Source organism: Petromyzon marinus, chromosome 27 (assembly GCF_048934315.1).
Source record: "Petromyzon marinus isolate PM22_M1 ecotype Great Lakes invasive population chromosome 27, UKy_Petmar_22M1.pri1.0, whole genome shotgun sequence".
Lineage (NCBI taxonomy): Eukaryota > Metazoa > Chordata > Hyperoartia > Petromyzontiformes > Petromyzontidae > Petromyzon > Petromyzon marinus.
In genome coordinates this window covers 12,681,376-12,702,862 of record NC_133693.1, presented here as the reverse complement: position 1 = coordinate 12,702,862, position 21,487 = coordinate 12,681,376, and the positions used below count along the sequence as shown (strand labels likewise).

The 21,487-nt window shown below is 46.6% G+C and overlaps 1 protein-coding gene across 4 annotated transcripts in view; it reads right to left on the bottom strand.

Moving 5' to 3' along the window:
- LOC116946465 (CUB and sushi domain-containing protein 3-like) overlaps nucleotides 1–21,487 on the bottom strand; it is a 692,643-nt gene that overhangs the window by 54,778 nt on the left and 616,378 nt on the right. For all 4 annotated transcript variants that reach the window (XM_032961364.2, XM_032961362.2, XM_032961363.2 and 1 more), the window contains exons 44-50: nucleotides 20,287–20,432; nucleotides 14,020–14,100; nucleotides 13,150–13,263; nucleotides 11,199–11,387; nucleotides 10,450–10,596; nucleotides 10,084–10,272; nucleotides 186–371 (exon numbers count right to left, since the gene is read on the bottom strand). In XM_032961364.2, coding sequence (XP_032817255.2) covers nucleotides 186–371; nucleotides 10,084–10,272; nucleotides 10,450–10,596; nucleotides 11,199–11,387; nucleotides 13,150–13,263; nucleotides 14,020–14,100; nucleotides 20,287–20,432 — 1,052 coding nt within the window. The remainder of the gene's footprint in view (nucleotides 1–185; nucleotides 372–10,083; nucleotides 10,273–10,449; nucleotides 10,597–11,198; nucleotides 11,388–13,149; nucleotides 13,264–14,019; nucleotides 14,101–20,286; nucleotides 20,433–21,487) is intronic.

Below are 21,487 nucleotides of genomic sequence, written 5' to 3'. Positions count from 1 at the left end.
TGTTGTTATCCTGTCTCTCACTGTTCAAATAAACCTACCATTAAAATTATAGATTGATCATTTCTTTGTCAGTGGGCAAACGTACAAAATCAGCAGGGGATCAAATACTTGTTTCCCTCACCGTAAATAAATATGCCGATTCTGATAAAGCGATGGGAGTAAAACGAGGAAGGGCGGACACCTACCGGCACAGACTGGGGGCCTGTTCTTGTTGCTCCACTCGCCGCTTGCCAGGCACTCGGCACTGATGGAATCTCCGGGCGACAGCATCCACCCCAGGTTGCACCGGTACGTCACCTCGGATCCCACCGTGTGCTCAGCTCCTACTACAATGCCATTGTCCGGCAGGTTAGGGACACCGCATGTAATTGCTGAGGAAGAAAAAACAATAAAAATCATGATTATTAGTTTTGTAGTGACATCAGGGATGCCACTGTATGGTGCCGGCCTGGAAGGGTCGTGCGTTCGATGTTCCTACATCGTGGACAGCGCCGTGTGGGTGGCTGTGTGCAATACCCGCCCTAGCGGGACTTGGAGAGCACTGGGATAGTGCAGGCACCACACACAGCGTGTGGTGGGGGCTCCCCCGAGGGGGAGGGGGTGAGTGTCAGCCCTCGGACAGGGTTGCCCCCGGCCATTGCACTCTGGTTGACCCCGTAGACATCTGATCCGGAATGTCCATACAGGGGGCCACAGGTGGGGGGGCTAGGGGGTGATAACGTGTCCGGAGAGAGCTCTTGAGAAGGATGGAGGGGAACGAGAATGTTCGGGAATGCGGGCGGGCCCGACCGAAGAGGAATATAAGGCGGGTCCCTGGGAGGGACCGGGGTCTCTTCGTTCTACAGGCTGGAAGCTCCGCGTCTCAAGCTGGAAGCGCCTCATCCTACGGGGGACCACGTGGTCGGAGACCCGAGCGAGGGTCCGACCCTTCAAAGCAGTAACTCCCCTGTATAGTGTAGTCAGCTGGGTGATCACCACCCTAGGTTGTATCTGGTAAAGGGGCAGTTACCCCTATGTGTTATGGTGTTACAATTAAAGGTGTTGCCTCTAAAAGGAACAACAAATTGGTTTTCTGTATCGACACATACACTGTTTTCCACCTATGTTCCGTTTGGAATTGATAAAAGCTACCATAATGCCTCTACGTGATTATTGTGACATCGTTTATAAATCAGCACCCATTGAACTTCCCATATAGGACTCACCATTGCGATCTCTACATTGGGTCAAACTTAACATCTCTTAATGATCAACGTCTTATGCATCAGATATTATTTATTAACGATGTACTTACAAAAAAATCTGCAGATTACCTCATGGATCTCCTCATTGTTTCGGAAAACAAATATGTAAGATCTTCGCCCATTTACCAGCTTCGCATTCCTAATTGCCGTACAAATACTGGAGAAAGGGCTTTTGTTATAGATTCCCCCAGGGTCTGGAATGCTATCACAAATAAACTCCAGCTTGGATCATTACCAACAAGACAATCACTCAAAAATGCTCTAGAGGAGTTGTACAACCGTAGCTGCCACTGCTATCATGTGGCCTGAAATCAGAAATATAGCTATAGATGACCGATGTATGAAATTATTACGTATGTTGATTATAGTGCGCTGCTACTGCTATTGTTAATCCGGCTGTAATGGATTGACTTATGCAGCTAGCGAAGGACGCTAGGTTTAGTGATGTGTGTTGTGTGTCGCTATTGTAAACTTTTAATCACATTTGTTGGGAAAACTGTTATGTTGTTTATATAGCATTGTTTTAGTAAGTTTTAGAGGGGCTTGGTTTGGCCCGATTTTTTTTATTTAGTAAAGATTTACACTTAAAATTTGTATCTATTGTATTATGATTGTTATTGGGATCAAACATCGAAATGGAATTTTTTGCACTTTTTTATACGCAGCATGGACGGGTGGTGCTTTTTCTGTAGGATTCTATTGTTTAAGTATGTGATGTTTAGATTTGTGTACAATGAATTTTAGGTCTATCTTGTAATTTTATTCATAATAAATAATTGTTTGTTGCGGTTGCACCCAAATCAAGAGCCGAATGGCTCACAGGGTAAATTCTAATAAATGAAACTGAAACTACATTTTAATAAAGAAAACAGATTAATAACTGTGAGAATATAATTGACACTTTTTTTTACTTTGAAGACAACGGCAATACATCCGATTGGAGCTCAAATCAAGAGTGATCAATGTAGGAAATAACCAGTCTGTAATAAACACCTTCTGTGAAAAGAGGAATTTGCATTTAGAGTAAAAAATAATACAATTTCGATATTCTTCTACCTACAGTGAGGGGAGTAGAGAGCAAGGTGATAGAGAGAGGGGAGGCCAGGAGCAGATGCATGTACAAAGTTTGTGACATTAAGAACACAACCTTTACAGTTGTGTTCCGGCATGCGATAGGGAGCCAGTGAAGGGCTCTGAGGATCGGGGAGATCCGGGGTTTATTTGTTGACCTAAGTGAGGAACGTGGCAGTGGTCATTTGCCTTATCTGAAGTTGCCGTGCAAGGGATTGGTGAGGCGCACGGAGGGAGCAAGCTGCCATCGTTCGAGGCGCGAACGAGACTGAGAGAGGTGATAGCAACCACTCGCCGCACACCCACGGCTTGACCACCGACTCCAGGACTTGACGTAGCGGCCGCAGCTGCCGACATTCCGCAGCATGCACAATAGCTCTATTGGACACTACTGGTCGAGAGAGAATAAATATCTGGCTCCGTTCACATTATAGTGTGTGGGGGGTGGCGCGCTGATGGGACTAAAATGTAGTTTGTAATGATGCGCGGTCACACCTCATTAGTGAGGGCTTGTCACCTATTTCAAGTTATCTTCACATACTTTAACCCCGGGGGGCGGGGGCGGAGTGGAGAGACCTATGGCCCGTGGGTGGGCTGGATAGGGCCTGTGACTTCATTTAATTCGGCACTCCGGACTGCACGCGGCCAGCGGCCACGTCAGCCCTATCACTTATTCAAGCGGGCCGCAAGCGACGTTTATCCATCACTGTGAGCGCGTCGGAGAGGAATATATTTCAACTCGGTCTACATCAGCTTGGCAAGGCCCATTGCACTAAAAGCTCGTTTACGGAACAATCAAGGCCCTTGTCGATAACTTGAGGGTATCCAGCAGAATGTGCTTAACTGACCGCAGCCGAGTTACGAGACGCAGATAAGTCAAAAGTGGCCCAGATGTGTTGTTGCCTGCGTAAGCGAACGTGGCTAGAAGACTTCGGTCCAGAAGACCCATTGGCGGATGGCTAAAACGATTTGAGCCCATCGGTTGTTGAAGGTGATCCCCGGTGTCAAAACGATGACACAAGGAGGTAGATGAGAGCTGGTTGGAGCGCCGTTGGAAAGCGGAACCTGACAATGAAAAGAAACGCAGCGACGTGCCTCATTTGCACTGATAAACTTATTTATATACAGTGAGGGAAAAAAGTATTTGATGCCCTGCTGATTTTGTACGTTTACCCACTGACAAAGAAATGATCAGTCTATAATTTTAATGGTAGGTTTATTTGAACAGTGAGAGACAGAATAACAACAAAAAAATCCAGAAAAACGCATGTCAAAAATGTTATAAATTGATTTGCATTTTAATGAGGGAAATAAGTATTTGACCCCTCTGCAAAACATGACTTAGTACTTGGTGGCAAAACCCTTGTTGGCAATAACAGAGGTCAGACGTTTCTTGTAGTTGGCCACCAGGTTTGCACACATCTCAGGAGGGATTTTGTCTCACTCCTCTTTACAGATCTTCTCCAAGTCATTAAGGTTTCGAGGCTGACGTTTGTCAACTCGACCCTTCAGCTCCCTCCACAGATTTTCTATGGGATTAAGGTCTGGAGACTGGCTAGGCCACTCCAGGACCTTAATGTGCTTCTTCTTGAGCCACTCCTTTGTTGCCTTGGCCGTGTGTTTTGGGTCATTGTCATGCTGGAATATCCACGAAAAATTTTCAATGCCCTGGCTGAGGGAAGGAGGTTCTCACCCAAGATTTGACGGTACATGGCCCCGTCCATCGTCCCTTTGACGCGGTGAAGTTGTCCTGTCCCCTTAGCAGAAAAACACCCCCAAAGCGTAATGTTTCCACCTCCATGTTTGACGGTGGGGATGGTGTTCTTGGGGTCATAGGCAGCATTCCTCCTCCTCCAAACACGGCGAGTTGAGTTGATGCCAAAGAGCTCTATTTTGGTCTCATCTGACCACAACACTTTCACCCAGTTGTCCTCTGAATCATTCAAATGCTCATTGGCAAACTTCAGACGGGCATGTATATGTGCTTTCTTGAGCAGGGGGACCTTGCGGGCGCTACAGGATTTCAGTCCTTCACGGCGTAGTGTGTTACCAATTGTTTTCTTGGTGACTATGGTCCCAGCTGCCTTGAGATCATTGACAAGATCCTCCCGTGTAATTCTGGGCTGATTCCTCACCATTCTCATGATCATTGCAACTCCACGAGGTGAGATTTTGCATGGAGCCCCAGGCCGAGGGAGATTGACAGTTATTTTGTGTTTCTTCCATTTGCGAATAATCGCACCAACTGTTGTCACCTTTTCACCAAGCTGCTTGGCAATGGTCTTGTAGCCCATTCCAGCCTTGTGTAGGTCTACAATCTTGTCCCTGACATCCTTGGAGAGCTCTTTGGTCTTGGCCATGGTGGAGAGTTTGGAATCTGATTGATTGATTGCTTCTGTGGGTGGACAGGTGTGTTTTATACAGGTAACAAGCTGAGATTAGGAACACTCCCTTTAAGAGTGTGCTCCTAATCTCAGCTCGTTACCTGTATAAAAGACACCTGGGAACCAGAAATCTTTCTGATTGAGAGGGGGTCAAATACTTATTTCCCTCATTAAAATGCAAATCAATTTATAACATTGTTGACATGCGTTTTTCTGGATTTTGTTGTTGTTATTCTGTCTCTCACTGTTCAAATAACCCTACCATTAAAATTATAGACTGATCATTTATTTTCTAGATTTGAAGCTTTCGTGACTGCAAGGATCCATACTCTTTGGTTCTATTCGGTAAAGTCACGTAAAAGTATAAAACAGCAAAAAATTCACGTTTCGGCCACAACACAAGTGGCCTTCATCAGGTGAAGGAACCAGACTGTCTCGAGGACAGCGCTGGAGTGAACACAGCCAAGCTCAGACCGCGACCTTTAAGCTTGTGTGAGAGGAATTAAGGTCCGCCAATTAAATGATCATTTTTATGCTAATTCCTTTGTCAAGGCACCTTAATTCCTCTCACACAAGCTTAAAAGTCGTAGTCTGAGCTTGGCTGTGTTCACTCCAGCGCTGTCCTCGAGACAGTCTGGTCCCTTCACCTGATGAAGGGCACTTGTGTTGTGGCCGAAACGTGAATTTTTTCTTTTATATATATACTTTTACGTGACTTTACCTAATAGAACCAAAGAGTATGATAATTTCTTTGTCAGTGGGCAAACGTACAAAATCAGCAGGGGATCAAATACTTTTTTCCCTCTGTATAATATATATTTAGTCACTTCCTTAGCTTCCCTATACTTTGCATGCCTTTCGTGATTTTGTATTTTTGTTGTTGTAACTTTCTGAGCCCGTGCCCCGACTGGAAATCTTTGATGAAGAGCTTCATAGGTCATCAGATTCCTACTCCAGTCTAAATAAATATTCTAAATGAGTTTTTTAAACAGCATGCACCGCTTCAGCATAATGGTCATTGGGAAATGTACGGAACAAAAACTGAAGAGTGTGCAAAGAAGTATGGAGATATTGCATGCCTAGAATTCCATCGAGACGTAACTGGGAACAAATGGATTAGAAAACATATGCATGTAAATCTTGATCTGAAGCTTTCGTGACTGCAGGAATCCATACTCTTTGGTTCTTTCAGCAAAGTCACGTCGGTAGAAAAATAATAGATCACGACGTTTCGGTCGCAACACAAGCAATCGTCATCAGGTGGGACAACCACAGCAAGAAAAAAACTGCTGAAGTAGACCCACTTCAGCAGTTTTTTCTTGCTGTGGTTGTCCCACCTGATGACGATTGCTTGTGTTGCGATCGAAACGTCGTGATCTATTATTTTTATACCTACTTGACTTTACCGAAAGAACCAAAGAGTATATGCATGTAAACCCTTTCCCATTCGGAGCTGGGTGGATCGTTAACATTGCGGGACCATGAGAGATTGCAATGGATTAGTGAGGCTTTCAGCCAGCAGTGGATTGACCATGGCTGACGATGGATTATTATTTTTTTTTATTTAAAAAATCATTACAAAATATATACGGTTTTAAATCTTCATATTAATGTTTTGTGATATTTAAAAATAATAAGGAATTTTACACTGAAATAATTGATCCTTTCATGACCTTTTGATAATGACTTTAATAATCTAGACCTATGATAAAATACGTAACTAATTTTACCAAATATTATATTCATCAGAGGTTTCCATGCAAAGATTGCATTTTTACTAATTTAACAGCATAAAATAGTTTTGCTCGACAGAGCGCTGTAGATAGGAGTGGAAACATGCTCACGCTGCAAGCGCACACTCGTCTGCGCCGCATCTCACATGCTGATGTCAAAATAGAAATGACTGATGAGGAGCAGAAATGAATTGGCTCAGGATCTCGGGAAGTATCGTGAGCAGTCAAAACCATGACATTGGCCCGTGAGAAGCTGGCTTGGGCAACAACATATTTGGCTGTGCAAAAATTGCAAAATAAGTCAACGCATTTGTCGCCAATTGTGCTCGTGCAGCACCGCACACGCAGCATCGCCAATCCCTTTAATAACAACGAAAGCAGACTTCTTCGGTTCGGACGCGCGCAAAGAGATTGGTAGTTTGACAAACGACCGTCTTGAGTGAATCTGCACTGCCGCGTGAAGGAGCAAGATGCGGGGGCCACGTGCGCGAGTGGTGGATCGATGGCGTCAAGAGGGAGGACTGAAGGGAGGCGTCCGGCCTCCTCGTCGGCCGCCCTGGTACTAGTGGTGGTGCCGCCCCCCCCCCCATCGGGGGGCCCTAAGCTGAAAATATTTTTTTGGAGACCGCTCCCCCCCCAGCACCTCATCTCTTACAATGTTTAACCTCCTGGTGACAAGCAGAAGAGATGTAGACAGGAAATACAGCTAGATACCAAAGATGTAGATAAAACAGGGATGCAGTGAGCTGGGACTATGTATGTATGTTGAATTTCTTTCGCACCGTACATAGCCATCAATGATAATAGGAATATAGTCACCGACAAGATAACAATGATAAAGATTAATTTACTCTTTACGTGAATTATTTTATGAGGATTCGAACTTGAGCTGATGCTTAATGAACTCCGATTGTTTCATGAATCTGGGAGCCCCTAAAGCTGCTTGGTATACAGGTTGTGGGTTTCCATGTACTCCCTGTGTTCGCTTGGATTGTTCTCCGGATCCTACAGTTTTTCCCTCCGTATTTATAAACATGCGTTTAGAGCAGTGGTTCTTAACCTTGTTGGAGGTACCGAACCCCACCAGTTTCATATGCGCATTCACCGAACCCCTCTTTAGTGAAAAATAAAATGTGATTTTTTTCAAATTCAAGACGTAGATGTTTTTTACTGGTACACAAAATGAGCCGTGCATGAACATTACCTTGTTCAAAGAATAAAACCAACACAATGCATAAACTCACAACAAATTACATACCTGGAAATCAATGTGACTTCTGCTGTTGCCTTTGAGAGATCAGTTCAGATATGCGTGGCTTCACCTTGGCAAGTGCCACTCTCATGTCATTTTCACAGCAAAGTCTGTTCCTTTTCTTCGTTTTTATGTCCAGCATCCTCGAAAAGGATTGCTCACAAAGATATGTTGTAACAAATGGTATAAAAAAATCCAGGGCTTTCTTAGCAATAACTCGATACTTGTTCATTTGTCGACACCAAAACGTTGAGAGCGTTGTTGTTCTGAAGAGTTGCTGTTGAACCTGGCTCTGCTGAATTTCAATGATTTCGTCGAGGAATTCATCATTGACATCTGCTGTTTCAACAGCAAACGTGAACGGCTGTCTCACCCATGCTGGATATGACTCTCTTGTAGGGAAATATCTGTCGAGAGACTTTGCAAGCTCATCTAAGTGCGTGGCAATTGTTTGCTTCAGTTCCGTGGATACAGAAATATCTCCGATTCCAGACACATCTTCGATCTTACTTGCACAGTCGTCCAGAAGCGGGAAGTTTGCGAAGTTATTGTTCTCTGTTCGTCGTTTCCATAACGGTAGCTTTTTTGAAAAGCCTTCAGGTGTTCTTCCGCTTCCATGATATTGACTCCACCACCCTGCATCTGCTGATTGAGATGATTGAGAGCTGCGAATATATCAGCCATGTACGCTAAAATGAGAATGAACTCAGGATTTTTGAAGCAATCTGCATGGCAGTGTTGGTGCTCTTGCAAAAACAGGGCTAATTCCACACGCATGGCAAAAACACGATTCAGCACCTGTCCCCGGGATAACCACCGAATATTAGAATGGAGCAGAAGTACCTCAAATTTAGAGCCCATTTCTTTACACAGCTCACTGAAGATGCGGTGCCTCAGAGCACTTTTTCGCACATAGTTCACACATTCCACCACAGTTTTTAATACTTCTGCCATTTTTGGAGGTAAGGTTTTTGTTGCCAACGCATGCCTGTGCAGATTACAATGCGTCACAATGATGTGTGGTGCATCGGCCTTTACTAGCGCACCAAAACCAGACTTTATTCCCAGCATGACTGGAGCTCCGTCCGTACAAACTGCAGAAACCATATCCCATGAAAGATTGTTGTCTCTGAAGAAGTCATCCACAAGCTTCTTCACATCGGCTGCCTTCGTTGTTGTTGTAAGAGGCTTACAAAATAAAAACTCTTCTTTTATCATGTCGTCTTTCACATAGCGTACAAAAACAGCAAGCTGGCTTAGATCAGAAACGTCTGTGGTTTCGTCGAGTTGAAGGCTGAATTTTGCCGGGCTTGAAATCAGATCCGCGACTACTTGAGCCAAGATGTCTTTACTCATGTCTTCTATTCTGTCACTGACGGTGTCATTTGAAAGGGGAATTTGGGATAATTTACCTTCGGCCGCTGTTCCGAGTATCAGATTCGCCATCTTTAATGCAGCTGGTTTCACAAGTGTTTCACCAATGGTGTGTGGCTTGCCCTGCTTTGCGATCAGGTAAGCAACTTCGTACGATGCTGTCAGGATCGGTTTGTTAACAGGTACAAATCCAAGAGCAGGCAGAGTGGCCCTTTCATCGAATCTGGCTCTCTTCACCCTGAATTCAGCAAGTGTTGTGTTCTTGTATTCCCCGTCTCCATGCAGCTTCAAGAAGTGTTCCTTTAGTTTTGCCGGTGCAAGACTAGAGTTGCTCAACTTGGCGTTGCAAATCATGCAGATAGGACGCTCACTCCCATCACGTTCCGTGATACATGAGAATCCATGTTGTACATATTCGTCCGACCACTTTCTTCTTTTGCCCGACATAGTTAGTATGGATAAAATATTAAAGAAATCACACGACGTACGACAACAACAGTCACACGTTGATTACTGAGTACGCACTAAATTCCCCGCAGCGCTGATTGGCCAAGCAGTGTAGCATGATCATCTGCAGCCAGTGATGGCCAAGCGGGCCGTGTGTGTCATCACAAATTTACACAATAATTCAAGTGTGTCCGGACCTCCGTGGCGGGGGCTCTGCCGAACCCCTGAGATCGACTCACCGAACCCCTGGGGTTTGATCGAACCCAGGTTAAGAACCACTGGTTTAGAGTATTTGGCTGCCATAAATTTCCACACGATAAGCCACTTCGTTGAGCTATCATGTGGCCAGGTCGCTTCTGAAAAAGAGCTGTATATCTCAGTTGGCCTTACCTGGTAATATAAAAAATATATATAAAGTTTAATGGTTTGCTTGATTTGCTTGTGCTCTAGGCTGCCACTGTACATTCGACTGTTGGGCCCTGGGCTGCCATTGCACGCTTAACTGGCAGAAGAGAGGAGGGAGTGATTCTTCCTGGGTGTGGAGGAGCCAACCGGTGAAGGAGGAGGTGTGTGCGCACCTTGGCAGGCCGGCACCGGGCCATCCCAGTACAGCCAGCCCTGCGGCGTGCTCCGGCACACGGCCGAGCCGCGCCCCACCATGCGGTAGCCGGGGTCGCACACCCAGCGCACCGTGCCGCCCACGTGGCCCCCGATCTGGCTCTGCAGGGAGCCGTGCTGGGGCGGTGGGGGGGTGCTGCAGTAGGCCGCTGGAGGTGGGCACAAGAAGAAGAAGACGGTTCGGATCATTAGACACGCGTAGTCCACGCGTAGGGCATTGATTTTGCTTCCAGTGACTTCGTAGTTGCAACGTTTAATGGGGTTAAAATGAACAGCAAGACAACGATGTACGCGCGCAAGCTTACACCCCCCCACCCCCCACCCACCTCCATATCGGATGCGGAAGCCTTTCTTATTCGTGGCCTGGTCGGCCGCCCACCGCAGGTGGACGTGGTGGCCGTGGCTGGTCACGTTCATGGGGTGTGAGTGGTTGCCGCTTAAAGCCAGCAGCACGGGGCTCTCGCTGTTGATGCCTGCAAGGGGGGATTGGCAGAGTAGGAGAGGCTGAAGGTGGTTCAAACTTTTACCGGACACGAATTCCACCGACCCTTGAACTTTTCTAGTTGGCAATATGAAACAATATAGGCGCCGCGGTGGGGCGAGATGTTAACTACCTCGCCTAGTATGTAAACTACCTCACGAGATGTTAACTACCTCGCCTAGTATGCAGAATGTTGGGGGTTCGATCCCGACCCTGACGCCTGCTGTATGTTGGTCACGTGGATTTTTCTCCGGGGCCTCCGGTTTTTTCCCTCTACATTTAGAAAAATGCGTTTAGAGTATTTGGCTGCTATACATTTCCACGTGATAAGCCACTTAATTGAGCTATTATTTGTGATTGCTAAGTTGCTTCTGAAAAAAAAGCTTTGTAGCTGAGTGGGCCTTACCTGGTAAAATTATAAGTTTTTTTTATAGTTTAAGAGTTGCCAGGGGCCCCCCCAAGGGCCTTGTGAATTTTAGTATTCACAGATTTACGTAGTGTCTCTGTAAATTCCTGTACAACAATCATTGCCCAAGACCAAGAAGAACAAATCACTCGAACGTTTGTCGAATGCAGGCTCGTGACTGTCCTCACCGTCAAATATTTCCAGCAAGTCGTATTCTTTCTCGCTCTGGAAAAACTCCACCGACACGGTGATGTTGTAACCCCTCTCGACGGAGACCGTCCACGTGCACATCTGAAAGTTTGGATAGTTTCTTGGAAACTCGGGGCTCAAAATGACGCCGTAGCTCGCCGTGCGGACCTCGTTGTTTGGGCACTGAGCTGTGGAGGGATGTGGGGAAAGAAAGTGAGCACGTAGCATTCGGCACGACGTGGCACTTTGGACGGCAGTGAGCACACGGGCCAGGGAGAGCCGATCGCCAATGGCCTAAAACAACCACCAGGGGCAAGCAAGGGAATCTAAATGGAAGGTTTGAAGCAAGTTGGACTCGTTAGGAAAATTTTATTTGGACACTTTAAGAGCTCATTTAACCACATTTTGGCTAACCGTCTGCGGCCGTCTGGAACGCTCTTCCTTCCAATATATGCACTTTAAAATCATCTAGATTGACAAACTCGATTTAAAGCTTTCGTGACTGCAGGGATTCATCTTCTTGGTTCTTTCGGTAAAGTCACGTAGAATGGAAATATTTGTATTATTTTATTTCCATTCTACGTGACTTTACCGAAAGAACCAAGAAGATTGACAAACTAATTTCTTTCTAATTGCTTTTGTGTTTAGTTTGTTGTCCTTCCCCCACACTTCCGATTAGCGTGGTTGGCTAGGTAAGGTTCAAAAGAAGTTCAAAATATTCATGTATTTTCCTCGTATGACACAACCACGCTAATACCAACTTGTCCAGGACCAAACGCATCTGGTAGACCGCTTAATGTTCAGAGTATTTGGCCGCTGTAAATTTACACGTGATTATCCACTTCATTTGAGATATCATTTGTGGCCAGGTCTCTTATGAAAACGAGCTACGCAGCTCAGTGGGCTTTACCTGATAAAATAGAAATTGCTTCGTAGTTTCGTACCTCCGATTAGCACGGCTGGCTACGTACGGCACGAAACAAGTTGAACGTACACGCAAGGCCGGTGTGGCACCTCCGGGGTGGAGCGGCAACACGCGCCGGGGACACGTTTTCGACAGTGCTGGAGAAGCAATGCATTATGGATGCCTCCAGCCCACACCTGCTGCTGTTGCTTAACAAGCACTTGCTTTCAATATTATTGTTATAATTTTTTAACGATTATTTAGAATATCTTGTTGCTATTCCTTTTTTCAGATTACGGGTTGAAAGTGACGTGATTATTGCACAACTCATACACATTGTTAATAATGTTCCGTGTTCTTTTGCATTGATTGTATGGTCAATTGTTTTTTGTTATAGTGAATTTGTGGTGATAAAATGTTTTACTCATGTCAAAATAAAATGACCTCAGTGATAACTTTAAGAGGGAAAAAGGTGCCACAATTTTATGCTCAATGTCAGATCATTAAAACGGTCTTCACAGCCCGCATGCGGAGGTCGGATTCACGACATCCTGTTCTCAAGCCCTACAGGTCTCTAGGGAGACCGGAGCACAATCTGTGTACGCCGTTGCACAGATCCCAAGGTGGGGCGAGACGGCAATGGGGATCCAGATGGACAGCGCGGTTGAGACCGGGCAGGATGGCGAGACCTGGAGGGAGATGCCGCCAATCCTCAGGAAAGAGGACGGCACCAGACTAAAACAAAGATCCCCCGTATAACCTATACACACTGTTGGGGCATGCAAGTGCTGTTAGCGAGCACCTGTAAAGGCCGGCGTGGCACACGAGGGGGTGGGTGGCCAGCATCACGCCTCGCCGCCTTTGTCTCCGCAGTGGCGACGTTTACACATCGCACCGGGGGCTCATTTGAGACTGGTTCTGATAATCGTCACTGGTATTGGCCGTGAGCGGGAATCAAACTCAGTTTGCCGGGTTTGTAGCGCGGCGTGCTAACCGCTGCACCATGGCTCCAGCCACGCACATGCACACACACACACGCGTGTTACCTTCACATGACGGCGGAGTCCCATCTGGTTCGAGGCGTGATTTAAGTTTGCATGTTATCTCTTCCTTTCCGACAAGCGTGAACCCAGGCAAACATCTGTACTTAATCACATTACCTGCAAATACAAATGTCACGTACAGCTACAATGGCACGACATCACGTTTGCAGAATGTTTGATAAAATAACTTGAAAGTGCTCACAAATGGTGTGTGGAAAAAAAAACCCATTCATATTAGAGTTTTTGTTGGGTTAGATAGCGTAAATATAAATGTGTCGTTAAAATCCGCAAATGCCTGACACAGCCAATTAGTTACTAGTTCAGAATTCTGCCTGTCGCCTGATGAGGCTGGTTATAATTACCGGCAAAACGTCGCTAACTCAAATTGTAAATGTTGTAGTGGGTTTACTCTTCAACACACTGGTGTGCTGTACGAGTAACGAATTGGCACGTTTTATTTACGTTGCAAACCTTACCAATTGTCTGTGTCGGGTGGTGGCGGATTTAACGACACATTTATATTTACGCAATCTAACCCCCAAAAAACCTATATTATGAATAATATGGGTTTTGAAAGCATCCTACTAGGTGTTAAATCATTATTCACGGTACAGATTGAGGCAACAGAGGGAAAACATTCGTGTGTTTATATTTTTTGATGAGCCACTTCCCATATTGTATACCATTATGTACTAAGTAACATTGTTAAATCCAGAGGCAGATATATGCACGTACAGGTTACAAATATAACATACTAAGTGGTTCAGAACGTATGAAGATCGGGAACTTTGATTTGTCAGAGAATAATCTTTGATGAAAAAAAGCAAACGGTTTAATTGATCGCATCAAGGGACGGAACACATCCATACTGACCTATTGCGAACTCCTCGGTCTCGGTGAGAACTTCAGAGTGGGCCCCAGTGGAGGGCACCACGCACGACATCAGTTGATAAACTGGCATATGGAGGGGGCGCACACAGCACACGCCCACCACATCACGGCGCAATTCTGTCAGTACTATTTACACATCGTTGGCGCGATCGTTGTTAAACCGTACACGTATTTTGACTGAGTCTCGAGTCTTGCCTGCAGTGACTCGTCCATCGTGGCCACAGTGCTCATTATGGTGCAAACAAGAAAACGAACATCCCCTGTCGAGCCTGCAATGGGACTGTCGGGGCAAGCGCCTGTAAGCTCGCACATCTAGCGCACGCCTTGTTGTAACACGTGCAACAAGAGGGCATGATGATAGCTTTGAAATGGATGAGTAATTACATCGAATTGCTGTAGAGATAATACGTAGCAATAATTATCTGGCAATTACTGCGAGGCTGCCCGTACTGCGATGATACGGTCAATGAGCAGCTATCAAGAGGGGACTCCACATATATGGTTCCCAGAAGGCAGACTCCGCAGCAGTGAGCATTTGTGACCATGCTATACTGATGAGTCCTGTCCTGGTGAGAAACCCGTCTGCAATTGTTTAACTCTGCATCACTGTCGCCTTTCCACCCCATCACAATCGCTCAAATGTACTTGCGATGGTGACCTATGACATGAGGAACACAGTGTCATTCTTCAGGAACCGGCTGATGGATTTCTGTGTGCAATGTACAAGGGCTTAGTGCTTTTTACACATTTCTGTGCGTTGTTTGACACTCATTAGCAAATAATGAATATAATCCATCTTGATTTAGGAAGCATCTGAATGCCACCACATCTCTGGATGCTGCAGTTGTAATATAAGAGGGATTCACTGTTATATTATAAAACGTCGACGACACTGCTTAAAGTAAAGTCTTGGTGCAACAGAAAGAGTGATACGGGCCCCATATTGCGCTCACGTGAGCGTTCTCCCTGCAGTGGAAACGGCCTTGTGCTGCCAACGACAACAGCAACCGCCATTCACCACTGAGTGGGGCTGACGTCACCATGGGCGCCTGGGCCAGGCCATGTGCACTTTAAGGCCACGTGAAGTGTCGAACGCCCGCTGGCAGAAGGTCACGGGACAGACCCAGGTGCCATGGGTCGATTGACTTGAGATGACCAATGACAGAACACACACCTCTCTGGTCCGTAACAACGGCTGCAGTTGTCGGCGCTAATAGGACGCGTTTCAATCGTCAGCAGCACCTTCACCGGTCGATTGCAGATTGCATCCATAATGTAAAGGGGCAGCGCTATGCTAATTCCCTGCTGCACACCGCCATGGTATTTTTTATTTATCACAGCAAAAAAAAATACGTCGCGTTTTGCAATGGCAAACAGAAAACGCGCACTTAATGAAAGCCATGACCCTAACTTGACTCCATAAAATCGAACCGCGAAGAACTGCATTGTGTGCAATGCTGACAGCGCAAACAAAGCGCACAACATCCCCTGGCAGCGAACACGCGCACACACACAAATATCCCGTGTATAGCCTGAACAGACTGTTGGGGCAAGTGCTGTTAGCGAGCACTTGTGAAGGCCGGCACGGCACACACCGCACCAGGTACTCATTTAAGGCTGAGTCGACCTAAGGGAGGCCGAGGACCAGTTCAGATATTCGTCACTGATGTTAGCAGTGAGCGGGGAATCGAACTCGGGTCGCTGGGTTCGTAACGCACCGTGCTAACATACACACACATGCACGAACATGCACGCACGCACGAGTGCCACCACCGCAGCTCTCTGGAATCCTCTCGCAAATCGCAGGAATGGGGACAAACTCTCTGCACTCTGTCCGATCTTGAGCTTCTTCATCTCACTGTACGTGCCACTCCCCTCCCCGCCCTTACCTCCTTTAAGTTGTCAAGCAGGTATCTTTTCTTTACTGTCATCCTTCCTTCAAGAGCTGCCTTCATTTAACTTTCCACAGAACAATCCCACATCTTTAGTGGGATTGTTCTGTTGACACTTTTCTTTTCCTCAACCTGCTTGAGAAGTTCCTCAAATCTCTCTGTGTCAATTCAACTGATTTCCTCCCTTTAATACCACAACCCACATCTCAGTCTTCTCATGGCTTCCTTTCTCAGCGTCCCGGCTTCTGCCACTTCCAACACTACAACTTCATTCTAGATGTGAAGCTTTCGTGACTGCAAGGATTCATACTCTTTGGTTTTTTCGGTAAAGTCACGTAGGTAAAACAAAATTAAAATAAAAGAAAACAACTAAATCAAATCACGACGTTTCGGAGGCAACACAAGCTTCCGTCTTCAGGTGGAACAGTCGCAGCAAGATAGCTGCATCAAGTGGTGAGCTCTGAGACCCTCGAGCTTATATACAGGCTAAGGTGGGGGGGAGGAGCCAAGCAGGGAGCCACGACGGCGTGCGGGGCTAAGGTTAAGGTGGGGGGGAGGAGCCAAGCAGGGAACGACGACGAGGCTAAGTTAATCTGTCTTTTTTATGTTGAGGGTTAGGGGGAAGCGGTGGTTCACTGCACGGGGGCAATGAAAAAAATGGTAAAAAAAAAGGCTGTGCGCTTATAAGGTAGCTGAAGTTTTAACTTGGTTTATGACATCTTTCCAGTGGTTGCTTAATTTAAAACCATCCTCTCGGTTGAAGTTGTGTCTATGTTTGTATATCTGGATGGCTTCATGAACAAATCTTTGGTAATAACCGGGAGGTTTGCATAGTACTTTGGTATCGGAGAAAACAATGTCATGAGAACCTCCTAGAAGGTTCTCATGACATTATTTCACCTGCCCCCTCTGTCATCCTTTCCCCACATTCCTTCCTCCAGCCTATCCCCTGACCTGCTGACCGACAGGGCTGCTTCAACAGCAGGTCCCCTTTTTTCCAGCAACCAGCGCTACACGCCATAGTGACCTATTCCATGTTACTACACTAGTGTAGTGTTTTTATTTCACGCGGACAGAACTCTTCGCGTTAAACACCACGTAACTCCGTCGCAACTCTCCCGCTTGCGCTGCTCGCCTGCTGCGCTCGCTCCGCTCTCTCAGCCTCTCCACTGCTAGCCTGCTCTTTCTCTCACTCTCTTAGCCTCTCCGCTGCTAGCCTACCACTACGCACTCTGGTAGTTTCCCACAGTACCCTCTGCTAGCCTCTCCCGATACGTCGTTTCGTTTCCCCAATGTAACTGCTTCTGCAGCCACAACTTAGCTTATAGACACCAGGAATCACATCCTTTACAGATGGGATCAGATCACGGATTTTCTGTTCTATGTTGAAAGGAACCTGGATCTTGTGATTGTTTAGGATTTTGTAAATCTTGTTGGTAACCCCTGCTATGTATGGCAAGGTGATGGTTTTGATTGGGTCCTCAGATGGTTGTCTTCCCATGGCTGGGGAGACAGCTTTGCGGATTGTACGGTCAGAATATCCATTCATCCTGAGGACTTGGTGTACGTGCTCCAGCTCACTGGCTAGGTGGTGCTGGTCGGAGATGCAATTGGCCCTATGGTGAAGTGTTTTGATGAGGGAATTCTGCTAGCTTCTCCACTGCTAGTCTTCGCGCACTCACACTTAGGACTCCGCTAGCCTCTCTACTGTATCTTGTCTGCCCATGAGGCGTGTAGAGCAGGCCCGGGACTTCTCTTGTGTGCACTCTCCTCTTCACTCCGACCAACTCCCCTCACAACTCCCCCACGCTCCCGTATATATCCCCCTCCTTATTAACTCCTCATTAATTAAGCTGGTGACCTCCCATCACCTCACGCCCGTGGCTTCCGCCGCTATCTCCTCAATCTCCCGTCAACCTGGCGCCTGGTCCGCGCCTGCATTTGCAGTCAGCCAATCACCGCTATGCATCTTAATTAGCCGCCTGGATTTGCAGCCAGCCAAATCACTGCTATGCATCGCCTTTCCGTTGCTCTCTCTCGCCGCACCTGTTCGCCCCGATGCGACCTCACTGTCCGTAACTCGCACATGTGTGCACACCGCTTGCAAACACCCGCGCGCTACTCATTGGTTTTTTTTTTCCGGTAAAGTCACGTATGTAGAAATACAATAAAATTATATTAATACTTTATTACCCGCGCGCTACTCCACTACACTAGTATAGCACACCGGCATTTTTTGTTTACGTGACAAACCTAATTGGCTGTGTCGGGTGGTGGTGGGTTTAACAACACATTTATATTTATGCGATCTAACCCAAAAAATCTGTATTATGGACAACTCCATACAAGGGTCATGCCCGAACTGTCAACATGGCGTTCATGGTGTGTACAGACGCAGATTAGCGGCATGCAGCGCACGTTCTCTGCTTGGGCAATGCGTAACACTGCAGTCTGTTTGCATGCCGTGGTCGCGAAGCGGTGAGCGGAAACCTTCCGCTTCCTGCCTGGCTACACTCTCGTGGGCCACTCCGTCCTGTCATGCTGCCACGGACGCAGCCACAAACTGGGACCACCCCATCCCCACCCGCCAAGGTCACACGGCACCTCCTCCCCCGTGTGAGCCGCCAGCGTTCTGCGCCCGTGTGCGTGCACTTTGAAGTGCACCTGGCTTGGCACAGGCACCGTGGTAACGTTACCGTCACTTAGTGGCGAATGGTGGGTATTGGTATTGGTGTTTGTGTGCGTGCATCAGTGTGGGGAACGGTAGTTTTTGTGGTTGGCGTGCCGTGTTTCGAACCTGGCAAGCCGAGTTCAATTCCTGCTCGCGGCCCACACCGGTTGACAATTGTCTAAATCGGTGCTGGGCCTCCCCTAGGTCAACACAGCCTCAAATGAGTGCCTGGTGCAGTGTGTAAACATCGCCACCGAGGAGACAAAGGCGGTCGAGCGTGGTGCTGGCCACCCACCCCCTCGTGTACCGTGCTGGCCGTCATAGGTGCTACTTGCTAACGGCACTTGCCCCTACAACAGTCTTTGTCTAGGCATGCTGCAAACTTGTGTGCCACAGGGCTGCGTACATAAAGGACACAAACCTTACACAATCCATCGGGCTCCAAGCTTCCTTGCAGATGACGTGCTGGCTCTTAGCGCGCGGCTAAAGAAGCGCAAGCTAGAAACGCTTCATCTACCTCGCGGAGGGCAACCGTCTGTGAAGGGCGCGTTCGCCAGCCACGGTTGTTTCAGTTAAAATTCGAGACTAACATCCGTCAACGTTGCCCCCTTCGCTTTCCAGGCCATCGTTCATGCGATTTTAATTCCGCGGGCAGCCCCCGTGAGCTCGGCCTCGCGGCCTCCCGGCCACCGCATCCTTAAAGTAGCCTGGGGACGAGTTAAACACTCGCCATGAAACCCAGGTTTAAAAAAAACACAAACAACATAATAAAATAATATTGCACAGCGAATCCCCAACATGTATCTGCACTATAATTAATATGGCAGATTTAAATTGGTATTTTTTTTAGATACAGTGTGCTATTTGATAATAATCTATATTTAACTTAATTTGACTTAGAATTGAATAATATACCGATTATTTTTGCTAGCTATTCTTCATTTCGCTCATCTGTTATTGTTTTTATTTTACTGTGACTTGTTGCATACGTCGGAGTAAGCGGAGGTGTTGTTTTTTGTTGTTCATGAAACCCGATTGGCTCACAAGGTCATTCAAAGTGAACTAAAACTGAACATTGAAGGGAACTCAAATAAATTAATAAATACCAAGACCATCGTGCCTTACGAACTAAAAAGATATAGCCAAGACAAGCTACAACTGCGCGTGTGCGTGTGTCTCTGCGACGGTGTGAAGGTGCCAGCCTCCACTCACCATGCCACCTGTCTCTATGTAACCAATGAAGACCCCGATTGATACCTGCCTAAGGCTGACATGAGCGGCGAGTTATGTCTGGTGCGGTCCTGTTCCCGACCGCATCAACCCGCACTGATGCGCCATAAAGGTCGGTCACACAACCACGATGGCCGACACGGACGTGAAGGAGGTATTCACCCACATGTTGATTGACACGGGAAGACGAATTATCGTTATTATCACAGTTACGCACACATTCATGTACGTATATTGAACTTCTTTCGCGATGTATGTGGCCAACCGTGCTAATCGGAGGTGAGGATAACACGCACGTATTACCAATGGTTCATTAGTACGGTTGGCTATGTACGGTGCGAAAGAAGTTCAACATACGTGCATACACACACACACATACAAACAACACAAGCGTGGAGCGCATTGCGTCATTTTTGGTCTCTGCGTGACGACCCGAGCTCATGGGCATGGCAGCACCTTGGTAGCTGAGCACGAAGAAGCCGCTGGTGGAGAAGTCGCTGTGGAACTTCACGAGGACCTGGTGAGAAGTGCTGCGCACCGACTCCAGCGCCGTGTTGCCACTGAACTGGCCGAGTTGCGGAGAGTCCTGGTCCAGTCCATCCCTGAAAGCGTCAACACAAACAACCACCGTCATCGTCATCAGCGTCGACACGTTCCACGCGCTTGCTAAGAGGCGTCCGCGCCGCCTGAGCCCAACCTGCAGTAGCCGGGAAACTCGAGGCATAGATCATTTTTTTAATAGTGATACGATTATTATCACAATGATGCTGGATGTTTATTCTGTTACGGGCTTCATGTGTAATAATATCTGGGAGTACACACACATACAAATATATATTCAGTGGTTTCATTTTAATAAAACACATAATCAGAAGGCTAATTTCACTCACTTGATTAATAATTCATTATTTCTATTAATCCACACATAAACTCAATAAACCTGCTTACATTACCAAGTAATTTGCATTTAAATGGAATTTAAAGTTTGCCAAACGCCCCCAAACATTGTTAATGTCAATACTACCCAATCACATACGAAGTGTTAAAATACGTGGAAAAGAGCTGACCAGCCATGCAAGTTAATATCCCAGAAAATTAATGAGGAATGATTTAATAAATTGCCAAAATAGATATTAAAATATACATGAAAGATTGAACAAGCAACTTCAGTAATTAAAACCCAAGTTGTGAAATCTAGAGAGAGAGACCCATAATCGCGATGACAATTGATCATAATGCCACCTACACAGGTTGAGTGATGTACACAATTTTAAGGCTATTATGGATGGTTTAACCCACAGCTGCACCTTCTTAATGTAACAGGTGCGGTTATGTCTGTGATAAGTCGTGCATATGATCGCACCCTCTAGTGACAGAACGTGCTGGGACTGGGATTGTGAACTTCTTATTCTTCTTTCGTATGGCTGATGTTGATGCAGAGCAAAACAACTACAATTTCACATTCAGATGGTCAAGCCAGATAACTGGGTCAGAAGTAGCGGAATGTATCGCCGTGATATCTCCTTCGTATTGGGCACTACGGTGGAAAGATATTAACTCCCTCGCCTGGTAGGCAAGAGGTTGTTGGTTCGATCCAGACCCTGATGCCTGTTGTATATTTGGAGTTTGCATGTCTGTCTCCCCATGGTCGCGTGGA